Source organism: Scophthalmus maximus, chromosome 16 (assembly GCF_022379125.1).
Source record: "Scophthalmus maximus strain ysfricsl-2021 chromosome 16, ASM2237912v1, whole genome shotgun sequence".
NCBI lineage: Eukaryota > Metazoa > Chordata > Actinopteri > Pleuronectiformes > Scophthalmidae > Scophthalmus > Scophthalmus maximus.
Window position 1 is genome coordinate 1,854,331 of NC_061530.1, and position 17,174 is coordinate 1,871,504.

The 17,174-nt window shown below is 42.0% G+C and overlaps 1 protein-coding gene across 8 annotated transcripts in view; it reads left to right on the forward strand.

The window, feature by feature from the left end:
- Positions 1–17,174, forward strand: part of pou6f2 (POU class 6 homeobox 2) — a 75,609-nt gene that overhangs the window by 42,407 nt on the left and 16,028 nt on the right. For all 8 annotated transcript variants that reach the window (XM_047327640.1, XM_035612897.2, XM_047327639.1 and 5 more), the window contains 2 exons: positions 295–605; positions 12,148–12,285. In XM_047327640.1, the coding sequence (XP_047183596.1) occupies positions 295–605; positions 12,148–12,285 (449 nt within the window). The remainder of the gene's footprint in view (positions 1–294; positions 606–12,147; positions 12,286–17,174) is intronic.

Genomic DNA, 17,174 nt, shown 5'->3' on the forward strand with positions numbered 1-17,174 from the left:
TTAACTGACTCTATCATGGAGCCTTAAAAACCCTGAAGGACCTTGTTGTGGCTCCATGCAATTTACATCCATCTCTCACTATTCACCCTATGCCTTCCACACACCTCCGTGTGTTAATGTGTCTCTATCCGAGGTGTGAGCATATTCTTCAAATAATGAGGGCTTTCTGTTTTTGTGCCAAAACACTTGTGAGGTTGTCAGTCCAACTCATTTGTGTTAGTTGCACTCTATATGAAGAGTTCAGGTCTCTTGCAAAAAGAAGACTCAAACAACTTGCTGTCCTCTCATCAACAGCTACCTCATCACTCAGCTCCCAGCTCCAGCACCTGCAGCAGCTCCAACAGATGCAGCAGCACCACCAGCAGCAACAGCAACATCAGCAGCAACATCAGCAACACCATCACCAACAGCAGCACCACCAGCAGCAACAGCTGCCCTCCCAGCATCATATGAGCCTGTCCAACCAGCAGCAGACCTCTGTCCCATCTCCAGGCTCTGCCTGCTCCTCCACCTCTGGACAGCCACAGCATTCTCCACCACACCGACCCAACCAGTCCCCGGCCCGCAGCCTTCCGTCCCCTGTCACCCCGCCCATGCCTTTGCCGGTAAGTCACCAAAAACAGGACGTCATGTGTGTGGTCATGCACCGAAACAAACTAGTCTCTCTGTCTCTCTTTTAAACAGATCCTGACACCTAAATACATGGAGTCTTCACATCTACCTGTTAATGTTTTGTTTTTTTGTTTTAATATCAGAAATCGTCAATCTTTTTACACTACCTCTTTGCCATAATTAGATGTGTAAACCCATCTTTCTTTTATTGAACAAGTGTTGATCTTCTTTTTTATATATTTTCTTAAATATTTATTGTTTTTTAATAACAACAAATAACAAGAAACAGTATAAGATGTGGTCTGGTTACTTTTGACTGCTTCCTGATTAATTTAATCCAACTTGCCCACCAGTATTCATGGTGATAAGGATCGAATACAATATATCAGATGCATCACCTTTGTATATTCACTTGTTAATGGTCTCAATGTCTACCATTATACAATTGATTTTCTGTCAGTACTTGATCTTTATCAAGTAGCCGTATTTGAATGGAGGCCGGCAGCTTTTCTGTCTATGTAGGCCTATTAGAATAACATCTTGTTGCTGAAGCCTTGATGCACTTGAGTACATCCAAAGTATGTACAAACCTTACGACCAGGCAAGAAGCAGGATTCAAATCCTCCTCCTCCAGATTCAGTAGGGATTCTTAGGTTATCTATCCTTTGGCTTTCCAGCCATAATCAGTCCCTAAATCTTTGCTGCTCTTCCTACTCAACCTCCTTTTTAGTCACTTTGTCTGTCCATCCATCTATGCCCCTCTGTCCATCTTGCTGTCAATGTGTGATGATAATAACTTATTTTATATCCCTGTGGTTTCATTTCTGGTCAAGTCTGGCCAGGGTTGCCTTTCTGTCCCTGGCCACATTCATCAGCGTCAGACCCTTATTGGGTTGTGGTGCAACCTTCTTTATGGCCAGGATGAATTGGGCTATTTGTTTCCACCCTTGCAGCTCTCTCCGGCCCTGTCACGGCCTAGTGAGACTCAGCAGGAAAAACAGTCTCTGGATTTAATGGGCTACAACGACTAGCCGCTACATTGTACCAAACACAATGTCCAGTCTGACTGTGGATACACAGCTACTGACCAACATACAAATTCACATATTGCATTAGGCAGTGTGCAAAGACTAGGTAATAGCTACACAATCAGACTCTCCCACTTATAAGTCTTTGAATTGCTTGGAAACCACAACTTTTAACAAATGTCCAAGAATTTGCGACTGTCTTCCTCTGATACTGGGTCATTTTAAGAGTGAGACTCTTAGCTTTTTATAGATTGTCTAGCAGCGCAGTTGATTATGATGACAGTACAGACCTCCCTTAAGGGGGCCGAAGGGGGCACATCAGGTATCATTAGGATATTGCCTCATCAAATAGGATTAAGTGTGTGTGTGTGTGTGTGTGTGTGTGTGTGTGTGCGTGCGTGTGTGTGTGCGTGTGTGAGAATCAGAATGGCCATAAAAGGTTTAGTTTCTCTGGGCCAGCGAGGAGCTTGCCCAAGGACAGGCCATGGCCTCAGCAACCACTCTTGGTTACAATAGGATTTAAACAGCAGCTCCACCTCCCTCCACTGCCTCGGCCAGTGATTGGATTTTCAGTTACGGAATCATTGAGCACCTCATTGGTCAATTCACAGAGGTCTTTAATTCCGGAAGACACCCGAAGAAAAGACTTTATCACAAACATGTGAACTGTCACCATTATCCTCCCTTGTATGTTTTAATTGAAGACACAGAATGGCATTTCTACTGTTTCCATTCTTTACCCAGAGGAACAGGTCTGTGCTGTACAGTCAAGTCCTAATTTCCATAATACAATCAACATTACACAGATAGCACCCTATTTCCTTTTGTCATTATTCAGACATGCAGAATCACCCAGCCATTGAACTATTTGCCGAAAATACAGTGCAGAGCTGCTGAGAAACAAACTCATTATTTTCTAATTAATGTCCCATTGTAATTCTCTGCTAATGGTAGGTGTATGATATTCTTTGCAAACTCATAGTGAGGAAATCCTGAGCATCCATTACATCCATCGTGTTTTTAGTGTTCAGTGTTTTTAATTTGTGAAACAAACTATTAATATCCCTATTAGAATATATATCACAGGACAATAGACTGTTTCCCCTCGAGGTCAATAGTCTAAACTCAGATTAGCTCAGCTAATTTGGTTAAATGGAGTAACAGTACAATACTTTTCTACCCCATTCACACCCACTCTGTTCCCCAGTACAGTATAGTGAGGCTCAGCTTGTAGCTGCCTGAAAGAGCCACCACAGTGATGACAAATAGAATGGGGGAGATTATGAAATTTGCCTAAGTGTGTTAATGGGCTGATTGTGGGAGCTCGCTGGATTCTGCTGGAAGTTGATTGATTAGAGCTGCAGGTTTTCTCCACGCCCGGAGAGCTCAGGGATTTGACGGGGTAAAGGCGTTCGCCAAGTCTGTTACACCGGAATTGATCTTAATTAGATCTGAAAGACCTGCCACAGCAGAATGGTCGCGCCGATTAAAATGAAAAACAGGAGAAATTACTGATCAAATTAATCATAATGTCGGGCTACAGCTGTAGGTCTGGTGTAATTTGCCACTCCAGTGAGTTACATCAGCCCAGGCAGGGAGAGGAGAGGCAGTACATACTGATCCGTGGCAGCGGGAAGCTTAGGCCAGCCTATCAACTCTCTTATTCCAGTTCGTATGCCCAGACCCTCCTGACCCTGCTGCGCCATCCAGTGGAGCCCCAACATTCATCTCTCTCTCTCTCTCTCTCTCTCTCTCTCTCTCTCTCTCTCTCTCTCTCTCTCTCTCTCTCTCTCTCTCTATCTTTCTCTGTGGCTCTGATCTAATTAGTTGCTTTTATTGCTTTTTTTTCTTATCTCTTATGTCTTGCTCCATCCAGGAACTGCATCTTCTACAACACTGTTCTGTCCGCTCTTGTCATGGCTGTCTTGTCACCAGTATGTTCACTAATAGCCTCTGACCTTGGGACACTGTCTGGATGGCTGTTTTTTGTGCGGCCCGGCAGAGATGCGTCCTGTCTTCCTCCTCTGTCAGACGCCTGCCGTCTGTCTGTGTGTCTGTCTCTACTCCCCTTCGCAGTTGTCTCCTTGATCGCTGTCAGAGCCCCACACTGGGCCTGTCCACTCTCCATCCGCACACTCATAGGGGTAATTACAGCCTAGGGGCCTGCCTCCAATCCCTGTGCTCCACAATTTACCACCAAAGCGTCCAGAGACATCTCTCTTCTTACCCACTGCACCCCGACATCACAGGACCGCAGGGCCTCAGACCCACAAGTGCTGCAATTACCTGAGCCTCTCCTCTATCCTTTTCTTTCTCTCCCTCCCTCTCTCTCTCTCTTCTCTTTTTTAACTCTCCCTTGCTCGCTCTGCTCTTCCCCCATGTTCCCCTCTCTACCTCTTGGCTCCCTCACTATTCCCTGGCAATCAGCCTTCATTAGAAGCCTCTGGTGAAAGCCCATCGTCACCAAGGTCAGCAGCTGCCAACCACAGCGGCCTTTCAGAGGCCTGGCTGTCTGCACTCTCCATCTCTTCTCACCTCCTTGCCATTCTCCCCTCACTCCCCTCCCCCCTCTTGTTCACTGCGCCATCCTCCTCAAGTCTCGGGCCCATCTCTGCTGCTTTTGTCTCCAGCTGAGGCCCCTTCAGACACTCATTTTACCGTTTTCCGCTGCAGTGCACTTTTACTTATGTCAAACGCTGTTAAAATCACCACTGTCCAATTTGCTCCTAATGTCTCTTTTTTATGAGTGGTGGGTGTCTCTCCCATTATATTAACATGTGTATTAAATGAGCCTTGCACATCGATTAATTGATTTTCCGGATCAGCCCCACTTCTACTCAATTTAGCACAACGGGCTGCCATCATTCTGCTGGGTATTAAATCAAAATTAAAATGACATGCTCAAATGTGGACCCAATGGCTGTGGCTTGTCAATGAAACTGGCGATGCTTACATCAAGGGAAAAGTCCATTATCTATCGTATGTCTCATTAGTCAGTGGTACCTTTTTCAATTGATTTCTGACTGTAAATCTCCAAATGCATATGATTTTTTGGTTTCTTCCTAACATTTTTAAATTGGATAGAACCATTTTTAACTTCAAGCACATTTCTTAAGTCAGTTTAACATTAAATTGTAATTTGAAAATGTCACAAAATTATGTTTTTTGGAAATTGTTTTGTAAGAATTCTTTAATTTAGGTCATACTGTAGCTACCAATTAGGACATTTAGTCCTCCTTATTCTGATAAATTGTGTGACTATTTCTTTATCTTCTAAAATTTACATTATATATGCTTTACTAAATAAGATAATCCTTTATTAGTCCCACAATGGGAAATTTAGGTAATTGAACAGGGGCACAGAGTGCTGGAAATGGGACTCATCGTTTCTAAAAGTCTTTGGCTTTGGTAACGTACAGTTCCAGTATCTCCAGTTAAAGCTGCAAATAATTTGAACATGCCTAAGCTTTGAGCCTTCTCACATCTGACCATTATCCAAGCTAACACCTGTTTCTAAATCACAATTTCTCAAATAAAACCTTTAAATATGTATAAACTGTATGTGGTGTGTTTAAATCGCTGTGTTGCTGCTGCTGCCACTAGTGCTGGTGGTTGTGTGGCCCCTCTGCTCTCCAGCAGCTCAGCCTTGCCTCTTATTAATGCACAGGAGATCCAGCTCTTAAGAAGGCAGAAAATTGCCTTACATAACAAGCGCTCCACAATTTAGAAATACAAATGTGCACTGTTGACTGAAGCAGAAAATAAGACTGTTGCCCATCAACAGCACCACATTTCATATGAATAATTATAAAGCATGGGAGCTAGATGAGGAAAACAACCTGACCATGACAGCTCTACTACTTTTATTTACTTCAAATGAGGGATTAGGCAAAAAGAAAATCTACAGACTTAAGGACCAAAGATGAGCCCTGAATTTCTAAATAGGGAGAAAGTTCAATTTATCATATTTCAGGAACATTATTTGGAAAACTGTGCCGGTACTTTCACTTTTTAATATTACACCTACATGGTGCTTTGCACTCATTTTTTGGCTTCTCTGGTTTTCAGACGCCACCAAGTTGATATTTCCTTCACTTCCTGAAGTCTGTGATTCTTTAAAGCTGGCCCTGTTACCCTTGTGGTCGGCAGAGGGCTTCCAGCTCAGGCACCCAGCAGCAAGGCAAGCTTCCTGATCAGCCCACATGCACACCTGGGGCAACACACATTAGACACCCACAAGGGAGCCTTCAGATGGAGCACCAAGCTAGGGCTCACCTAACAGTGGATAAGGAATAGGATTTCTTTAATTATGAGGCAGGGCTGTGACATTGAGTCCCCCCCTTCCTCCTTCAGCAGCCTCCCAGACACTGTCTAAGTGCTCCGCTCTGCTGAGGAGGCCAGTCCCCCCGCGGGGCGCGATTCCACTGCCTGTAATTTCTGATGCCCATTAGTGACCGCAAACAGAGCTAACACAAGGAATACAGCTGTACAGCCCTGCCACGCTGTAAAAAGACCCTTTTAATGCAATGTTATTGCATTATGCCCTCCTTATAGACCAAGTCAAAAGTCCCATTTGTGGTACCTGCAGAATATTTTCAGAAATTCTTCTCCACATTCCTCTCTTAAGTTGTGGCTAGCTGAGGGTAGTTTTGGTATATATTTTTCAATGAATTGTATGAATTGAAATTCCTCTTAACTCTGTTGCCCTGTGCTCTTATGAGGAGCATTTTGCATTTTTATATTTTTCCTGTTGAATGATTTTATGCCTTTTTTTTCATCAGGAGTAGGAAAGTGCAAGTGACTCAACTAGAATGCAAGAATAGTGCATTTACTTAAGTTAACTCCTCAAGAGAGGAGTCTCGGGAGTCAAAACCCCAGTAATCAATACAAATACGACTGTAAATGTCATCAATTCATCTTTTCACTTATGCTGACTTAGCTTGTGCCAACGACTGTTTATATATTTGCGAAAAAGAGAGACAGTGAATTAGACAGACATAAAGGAAGGGAGGGAGACAGATTTATTGATCAAGGGTGACCACATCTTTGCCACAGAGCCCCTCTCATGTGATTAATCTTGGGGTTTAGAGTTGGCCAATGACACATGACAGGCCTCCCCCTCAAACTCCTCCATTTCTCTTCATTACTGGCCATATTTTTGGACACCACAGTGCAGAGTAATCATTTACCTTTATTGTGTTTATAGAGCTGCGGCATGGATGACCCTTTCTATATTGAATTGAGGACATCAAAAGATCACTGGACATTGATTAGAAGGATATTAAAGTCATTCAGATTCTGTATTTATATGTCAAACAACAGCAGAGTGAAACGAGATGCTTTCTCTTCCTCAACACAAAAAAATGGTCTGTAGTTGGCACAGTTAAAACTCTTAAAATCAAGAAATATGTTTTATTTCCTATTGCATATTTCATGTAATTGTCATCAAAGGGCTGGGGAGAGTCTTTGATAATTCACTAAAATAATACTTTTCATAATTTTTCAATCGTCTGATCTCCTGACTCTGAACAGCCTCTAATGGTTTTGTTTTTCTCACAGCAAGACAAAAACAAAGTCAGGTACGCACTTTCAAGTCATGGCCACAGCCGCAGTAGATTTACCATAACACATGTTTAACACTGCTATGATTTCCAACCCAACACAGAAATAACTGCACCAAATACAGTATGTCACATCATCCGCTGAAATGGTCAGCACTTCCCTCTGGATATTTAATCACCAAGTAGTTTCAAATTTAATATATCTGGAAAATGCTAAATATTATAGATCACTCCTCAGGAAGAGAAAGAGTATAAGAGGAATGTAGGGAAACTTATATTTTTACTCTCAGTGTCCTCTAACCAGAGGAAATATACTGCTGCTGTGATTGATGACAAAGTACCCTCTCTGAACCTCTGTGCTTCACAATTATCAACAAATGGGCTGGAGCAGATTTTATGTAATGATTAAAGCTGCTGTTAATTTCACATGAAGGTAATGAGTGGGGAGATTGACGACCACTGTCCGACACTCCATCATCCCTTTATAGTTGGTTTAAGCGTTTTCACCACTCTTTTCCTCCTTAATTTGCATTTTGCCTCATTAGATATGACCATTTCTGAGGCTGCATGCAATATCCATTTCCTGGAGTTAATGCATTTTATTTGATCAGTCAAACCTCCCTAGTTAACTAGCTGTCATACTGGCGTTTCATGTGACATCACTCCATTAGCAGCTGCCATGCCACCTCCACGTCCACACTCACTGCCACCACCATCCCTCCACTGCCTTAAGCAATTACAATTGTCAACTGTCACCGGATATAGCATTATTGCGATATTTTTTTGGGTGTTATCTGCCCCAGTTGTTCTATCCGTCTTTCACTTCCCAATATTTTTCTTCAAGAATGGCTATTTTTCGGGTTTATTTTTCTCAAGAGCTGGAGCAGAGGCCCAGTAGTGAGCAATAGTCAGTGCTCGGAGGTCTCAGAGTGCACGACCGCGGTGCAAGGTCCTGCTAACCAAGGGAACAGAGGTGTTTTTAAGGGCCTAATGGCATTTTGATGTTCATAAGCACAGCAGATGTGAGGGAGGGGAGGGGAGAGGAGAGGAGGGGGGAGGCCGTTTTGGGTTGGTAGGAGGAAGAGAGTCAGCGGAGGACTGTCAGTGCAAGACTAGCCGAGTCCTGACAGACAGAGAACGTGTTTTTTCATGTCACAGCTGATTAGATTCACTCTGGAGTGGGAAAAGAGCAGGGAGGAGATGCTGATTAAACGTCCACGGTGATCAGAGAAAAAAGGACATTCTTCCAGTCCAGAATCAATAGTGTTGTTAATTTATCCTGTTTCATATACTTTTCCAGACTTAACTAAAGTCAATGTCTCACATTTATACATCAGCTTATATTAACACTACTTAATTTTAGTCACGTTCAAGACAAAAGTTCACAATTGGAAGCTTTCACTGTGGATTCAAAACATTATTGTCCACTAATTTGCTTAATAACTTTCTCCGTTTCTATATTCTCTTTTTTTTCCTCATTTTTCTGATATATAAGATAAATGTTTGATTCTGTTGATGAAACATGGATGAGTCAAAAATAAGTTTTACACACCACTGAAGACAAATCTTCCCACCTCTGGTGCCTGTACCACTTTATACATTCATCCCTTTTCTTTTTTATGCACGCCCAGGAAAAAAAAGCAATTGTGTTTAAGACGGCGACATGAAAAGAGCAAAACCAAGAATAAACTCCAGTTAGCTTGTGTCAGACAATTTTAGTTTCCAGGACTCTCTCCACGGTTTGCAGCGGAGCTATTTTTCCTTCTATTCCTGAGATTACACGGGTTGCTGAACCAGGTGACCCTTATGGTCAAACAGGCAACAGAGAGCCTGGTGGAGTTTAGATTCCCTCATGCCGTAAAGAGAAAGGATGCATTTTTTAACAATTTGCAGGGGGGGGTTCTTTATTTATTTTATGTTTGTAGATCCCTTTGCAGCCCAGTATATTTGATTATATTAAACTGCGATTAAGTGCAGAGCGTGATAGCAGTGGTTATGACTTAAAGGTGACAAGATGATATCACATCATATGATGGAGGCTTTGACAAACTTCTGTTTATTTTAGAATCTGTGTAATTGCAACACTTGTGTGGATGACCAAAGTGGTTTATACTACTGAACATCCTCTTTGTGCCCTTTTCATAGTGAATGAAAAGGCTAAAGCAAAATGGTTAACATGCAGGGTCTGCAAACTGTAAGATCACTGTTTATCTCCCCCAACACATGCAATCAGTACAAATGTTAGGCCAGGTCTGTCATTTTGTGCCTCCTGCCGAGGTGTTGAGAGGAGTCACCGTGGCGGAAAATCACCTGTTTTAGGTGTTGAACACAGCCATACCTATCCTTATTCCAGGCTCCCGTTCCGACTGCTATCCATATTACCCAGAGCCAGGAGATGCGGCAATAATTCCTGCTCCATTTTCACCTAGATTTATCAGAATAACATAGCATGTGAAAGGGCTATCATCAAGTGAAACACAATGCTAATATTTTAAATCAATCTGAAAGCTTTTCCAACAACCGCAGATCACATTATCTGTGTGTTGATCTGTTTGACTGGCCTTGTTTGCTTTTCCCTTTGTTCCCGACTATCACTACACAAATATCACAGTTTTTACATTAATGGCTTAGATCGCTTCAAGCAACTGGTTGCTGATGTGCATTATAATGTAAGACAGTAAAAAAATGACCAATTCACTGATTATGTGCTGATTATGATATTATATGTTATGATGTGCTGGTCAAATCCATCGTTAAATAATATTTTAATAGCTGTTTAATGAAATCAGAAATGATTGTCTCTTTCAACAAAATATAACTTTTACCCTTTCTGCCAAAATAAAGTGTGTGTAACATTGTTGGCTGTTAAATATAATGATTGTTGGGGGAAAACCCATAAAGTTGGGTTATATGATAAATATGTTTCACAGTACTATTAGCGATATTTTCCCAAATATATATATATATATATATATATATCACTATATGGCTATATAAGAGTTTGCAAAATCACATGTAAAATGATGTTACATATGATTTACAGAGAAAAACAGTGTGGTTACGCATTGCATGAAACCAACCTCTTCCATCTCGTCTGTTGCAGTCACAGGGGTCAGACATCGACAATCAAGTTACATTTTTAATATTTAGCAAATTCATCGAGGCGAAGGACAGTTTGTGTAATCAAACATTTCTGATAAAAAGAATTTGTGTCACATAATAAATAGTACATTTTAATCCATCTGACTTACACTGTTGATCCCTCAATGTTCAACAAATATGAAGAGTAATGTTGCTTAATAATCGGGCCGCTGTGGCTCAGGAGGTAGAACGGGTCGTCCAATAACTAGGAGGTCAGTTGTCCAGCTCCTCTAGTCCGCATGCCGAAGTGTGATTGGGCTAGACAAACTAAAGTCGAGTCTAACCCTAACTTTTGAGTGGACAATAAGACTAGAAAAGCGCTTTATAAATACAGTTCAATCATCACGTAATTGTCAGGGCATGAAAACCCAAAGCGCATGCAGGTTGATGAATATTAAAGACTTAATTCCAGCCCGGATGAGATTTTTCCCTCCTGTTATCCCTGCATGTGTAGTCAGAATCAGGCTACTGCTTTTTTGACATTTGAGATGTTCAGATATCCGAAGGACAAACGCTGGACACATAAAAGACAATCCTGCGATTATCGAGGAAAAACTGGATGACTTTCAGATGAGGGGAGGCAATATCAATCACGGCCAATTTAAGGCCACCAACATGAAATATGATTTCATAAGACAAATGCAGTGTCATTCTTAATGTGCTTAACCTTTACTGTCAATGAAAAAGTATTGATTGCACTGTGGTATTTTTTCATAATTTGATTTCAGAAAGTGTAATAATATATGGTGGTGGGCTAAGATAAAAGATGAACGGGAACTGAATGATCTCAGATGAACAAAGCTGAATTCCCTGCACAGCACAGGAAGTGGAGACAAGTTTGTTTTTCACTCAAAGAATTTATGTTGCAGCAAGTTGTATTGAACATGAATGTATGAAAAAAATACACATATGACATATGTTGTTTAAAGTACTTTATAGAAACTCTACTTATAATTTCAGTAGTCTTGTTTGAAGCCAACCAGTATTAACAGCAGGGAGCAGCCAGCCTGCTCCTGAACAGTGTTTCTATTATTTCTCTATTCTGTTGAGTAATTGGGAGGTCTCCTATCTTGTCTTGGTCTTTGATCTACTTACTCAACCTAATAAGACTTTGCTCTGCTGCACTACAACCAAATCAGCAGTGCATTTTCAGGTCCCTAATAAGTGGTTAGCTTGATTTATATGGGTAATCTTGGCGATGTGGCAGGGCTCTACAACCTCTCCCCGATGCAAGGAACCTGTTTTCACAACCACAGGCCAGACCAGATGAGTCCATTACAGCAGGGGTAAAGATGGTCATTTAACCCTCCTCTCCTTCAAAAGTAACAGTGTGTTAGTGCATTATGACGCAGGAGGAATTCTTAGTCGAAGATTATTGAAGCAGTTGACGATACAGTGATGCATGGCCGCACTGCCAGGCTCTATTGTAAGAGCGGGATGCAGTTGGACCATTGCTGCGGGTGGAGAGACTCAGCTTGGCCCGTGGGGAGCCCCGTTGGCCAGAGCAAGCACTTAGAGTGGTAAAATGGCCACTTATTCACAGCCACCCACCCGTTCTCACTGCTCCTCCCTACCCTCAGTCCTCCCTCTGGGTTCAGCAGCACAGACCTCAGGGAGCTGTATGATGGACTGCACAGCCCTCACAACTGGAATATACGGCCCTCACAACAGTTAGCCCATTCTGACCTTGACAACAAAGAGTACATGTGTGAAGGCCCCCCACAACTTAACCTGTTTTTTAGGAATTAGCATTATACAGGTAAACAACTGCACATTGAAATGAATGATTTCTTTTCCCTCCCCAGCTGAATCCTCTGGCCAGCCAGGCGGCAGTAGCAGCAGCAGCAGCCATGGGTTCAATCGCTGGTTCTCAGGTGTTTGGCAACACCCTGTCAAACCTGCAAGGAGCCACCGGGCAGCTGGTCACCAATGCACAGGGACAGGTGAGTCCTACATACTAGAGGCTAAGACGCAAAAGAAAAAAAGAAAGAGTTCTGAGCAATCAATTACATAGCTAATTAAATACTGCAGAGGAAAAAATTAGTTGCATTGGTAAATGTTCTGTAAAATATCTTTCTGGACCATCTATTGTCTATGAATGTGCAGTTACTTATTCAATATTTGTATAGTATTTCTGATCTTTCCTCATAGATTTCTAGTGTTGGCTCTCTGTTGTCTTTAGGCTGTTTGTCTATCGTCTTAGTATCCACTCTACCATATATTTGAGAATAAACAAAGCTCCTCTTCTCTTATCCGCATGCGCCTGACACAGTAAAATGCTGACCTTGTCATATTTACAGGGTGGCTGCAGAATTGTTCCATCAGTAGCCAGAGGCTTGAACGATGATGCTTGTCATTGTGGGGCCCTATCTAATGAATCATCTTATCGCAGGTGCACACAGCAAATATTAAAGGAAAATTGTATGGACAGTGTGCCCTTTTATGCCACTGTGTTATTTACTTTAACCTCGTTCATCTTCACTTGCAAAGTCTTCATAGCGTAAGGTTAACAAAGATATGGTGAAACTGAAGCAGTAGGCGTTATTTCATAGAACTAAAAAAATACAATTCAGTTGATTTTGAATTTTTCACACTTGACATTTATCCCAACCGGAGTTGCATTTCAATACCACCAGTGTGACCCTGCTTTAGTGTTTATTGTAAAGTGATGTCTTTGTTTGAGCACTTGATGCTAAACGTCACTAATGAGACAGTATGGACTTCCCTGGCTCACAAGGTGCCTGGAGCACTGGGGACAGATCACTATGGATATGGACTTGATGGGATCCTCTGTGCTTTTGTAGTGTCTTGGCGGCTGACACTCCCTGACATAATCAGGTCACAGACACGGTCAAAGCCCAGGGCTACAGCCTTTGCTCGGCACCTCATTATTCCATAGAATTATTCAGACAGAGGACTCTGAAACATGCACTACCCTATCAGAGGGTCCTGCCCCCCCTTCCCCCTAACACTGCTCCCAGCAGTCCGCTCTGGCTTCTCTGCTCTAGCCTGTAAAACCACCTTGGTGAGAGATGATCAGTGAATACTCCAAATCCCACAGAGAACAATTCAAAAGCACAGTTCTCTGATTAGCCTCATTAACAGGCAAAGTGACCGGCCCCCCAAAAATACTCTCACGGGCTAATACATACCTCAAACAACACTGGAGGTCCAACAAACATGCTCTGAGAACTTTTGCCATCATGGAAAAGCTGCAAAACATGAGAGAGGAGCAGCTTTTATCAATTTTAGATTTGTATTAATTGAGAACTGCTGTTTTTCATTCAGCGGAGTATTCGGTAGGAATTTATGGAAAAATCTTTATCATCAGTGTGCTCTGTGGGTAAAAAGTTACCTTTGCTTGAATTTAAAACCCGATATGCTGTCTTGACCTCCTGTTTTCCTCTACAATTCTGTCTGAAGACCTTTTCAGAAGCGAGAGCTCGGGGGACCTTGAAAAGTGCCAGGTTTGATGGACATTTGGAGTTCAATGTTTTTTTAAGCCTTAATTATATTGGCCCAAGCCTTTTTAGTCTCCAAGGAGAATCAATGAGGCTCTTTTATCCTCACTGCCTTCAACAGTGATTAAGGCTGTGGATAAAAGATAGAATATTTTCAAGTCAGTCTCACTCTTAATATTTTTTTCCTTGATGAATTTGTGGCATTTTTGTGAACATCTTCTTTTCAGTTAAAATTCTCCCTTTTTTGGGGCTTAATCTGTTAGTAAAACCTGAGGTGGAAAATTAGGACATTAGGCGGTATTTCATGTTGCGTGCTGAAAGGTGTAGACCTCTCTGAAATGGTCCCACTTTCATTAACCTCAGTGTCTTTATGTATGAAACCCCCTCCTCCCTGTGTGCTATTCATCCTTTTTACTCATAGCATTCCCCGCCTTTGGTAAGGCATTGAGCCCCCTGGGTAAACAGGCCTCGAACTAATGCAGAGAACAACAGGTAAGGAACATGCCCTGTTAACCTGCAAAGCAAGTTAGCCTTTAAAAAGAAGGTAGAGCTCAGCCACAACACAAGCGTGCTCTGTGTATTGATGGGAGCTTCCAGCCCTTTGATCAAGTGCAACCACAGTGTAAACTGCTATTGACCTTGTAGCTTTAAATCGACTGTTAGCTGCAGCCATTGATTATTTAGTTAATAATCAGTTAGTCTGACAGTGCCCTGCATGTTTCCAGGTTGCTTGTTTTGTCTGACTAACACTCCAAAAACCGAAGATGTCACATTTATAGTTATGAGGAAAAAAACACATAAAAGCAGCAGATTCTCCACAGTGTATGAATGTGATAGACAAATGAGCGGTAAATAAGAGCGCTGTATTCATGTGTGTGAATTGCCGAATGTGACTTTCCTGTAAAAGTACTTTGAGTAGTCTACATGACTAGAAAAGCGCTATATGAAATACAGACCATTTACAGTCCATTCTCACATTTCAGGCACTGCAACCAGCTAATGTTAGGATATTTTTGATCTATCTACAAATAATGAAGGTGATTAATCAATAATCAGGACTTTGATCAACTAATTTCTGTCAAACAACTTGCCTTTGTTGCAATAATCTACTGAAAGAAAATTTAAAAAATAGTTAAATTGATAGAAAATATCTAGCGCCATGATGAGTCTGCTGTTTTAGGTTCTGATTTGCTGTGAATCTAAGCTGAATGTTAGCTGAATGTGTTGACACAAGTCCAAACTTCCCAAACATTTTTCCTCTCGGGTCTGAATTCACCACATGAACAGTGGAGGAGAGAAACTGGGCAGACATATTGCCTGCCGACCATGGCTAAAGACACAGATTGCCCTGGCTGGAGAGATGAGATGACATTTCTGTGGAAACAACAGCAGCATAATCTTAATGAGTTCTGCTGGGTGGAAAGAAGCATGTTACTCACATGCCATACAAACAGCAGCAGGAAGTCAACACAGGAAGCCAAATAAAGGAGAGGAAAGTGTTGACTGAGAGGAGAAACTTGGCCGTGAATGAGATAAGGTCCTGAAGGCTCCCTAATTATGAAAAGGTGGCATGATGAAATTGCACAAGTATTTTGACATGGAAATTATTTAATATCTCCATCAAATATAGACTATGTGTTATATTACATTTTGTGGTTGTTCCAGGGTTCTGCAGGTTTGGAAGCAGAGAAGGGAACTCACCAAACCTGAGGAAAGCTACTTCCTTTATATATCATTAGGAAAAACACCAGGGATTAAATCATAGTTATATATCACACAAGTCTAACATTGAATTTTACTCTTACTAGAATTTAATGAATTTTTATTAATCAAACAGGCATACAGTATTCTATACTACATGAAGTATAGATTTTAATATAGTTTGTTTAATACGTAAGTTTGGGTAATGTAAACATGTTTTAATCATTTATTTTATTTTACAAAAAATGCCCCGTGCAAGTTTTAAATAGCAAACTCTGCCAAATAAAATGTGGACCAAGGTAAATGTGGAAATATCTGACTAAATTGAATAATTAAGCTAATCTTAGAAACTATAATTGGTCCTGTTTGACAATAAATGCTGCAGTCACATTTGGGGGATTATCAAAAAGTGAGGCTCTATCACATTCAACATCCAATTATGTTGAAATAAAAACTCAGGAACATTTTTTAATGAATGAGGCATCTGCTCCCTACACCTCAGAATTGCTGAATTCAAAACTTCCCATTAAGTTATTGTATAACAAAGTCTTCCCACCTGTCTATAAGTTAACAGACAGTGGAATTCACTAAGAACTCTACCCTCCCTAAAAGAGCTTTGTGACACTGCCATGAAACATCTGCCTGAGATAGTCAGATGGAGAAGCATTGCTTGACGGGCCAGGGACGAGAGCTAAGCTGTCAGTTGCCTGCTCTTTTATTATGCTTATAAAACAACCACTTAGTCCAATGATGATGAATAATTGAGCGGAACAAGTTCCCTGCCACTGTGGCATGCAAAGCGGGATCAGTGGGACTCGGGAGACATGAGCGTCAGGCAGGGCAATAAAATATGCTAAGTGGCAGGAGAGCATTACAGCGAATTTGTAAAGCCGGCGCAGAGAGAGAGATAAATTATCTCTCCCCTAATGCGAAGCAACGTAAGCAAGTGAGCCGTGGCATGGATGAATTACAGATTGTTGGCCCACCTTTCTCTCACTGATCCCTCCCTCTTATGTCAAAGAGATGGGGGAGAGGGTAGGGGGAGGTGGACCGCGCACTAAGACACATTAGTGGTGGCGATAGAAACTGCAGAGCCAGCGGAGGCTCAGTTAACACTATGTGAAAGCCGTTTGTGGTTTTGTGTTGCTTTGGGTGAGGTGTAGACACTTGGAACAAAGTGTACACTTAAAGAAGACTCGAAGACAGTTCAGTTTTAGCCAAAGCATCTTTGTGCCCGTTTCACCAAATAACAGAATTTAGAATGATTGGGCGTCTCATCTGTGTTGAGCTGCTCTCTGGAGTAATGAGGCTTGGTGGAGGAGCACTGTCAGCGGGGGGGGGCCAGGGGAACGGCTGCTCAGGAGCTGCCCAATACCAGTCCCCAGATGACATTAACCTTCATCATGGTGAAGAGGCGCAAAGTCCCCCCTAAAGCGCCACTCTTGGCCACACTCTGGCAGCCCTGAGAGCTAAAACGCTGCAGTGACACTCTGCCGCCCCCTTTGATCTGCTCTTCCTGATTACAGCGACAGAGGGGAGAGAGCAGGGGATGGAAGGGCGTGGAGGAGGGGTGAAGTACCCCTGGGACCCTGAGAGTTGAATTAGAGACACGGGGTCCTGTCTCCCTCTCTGATGCACCTCTTTTCTCCCTCTTATTGTTTTTTTCTTTC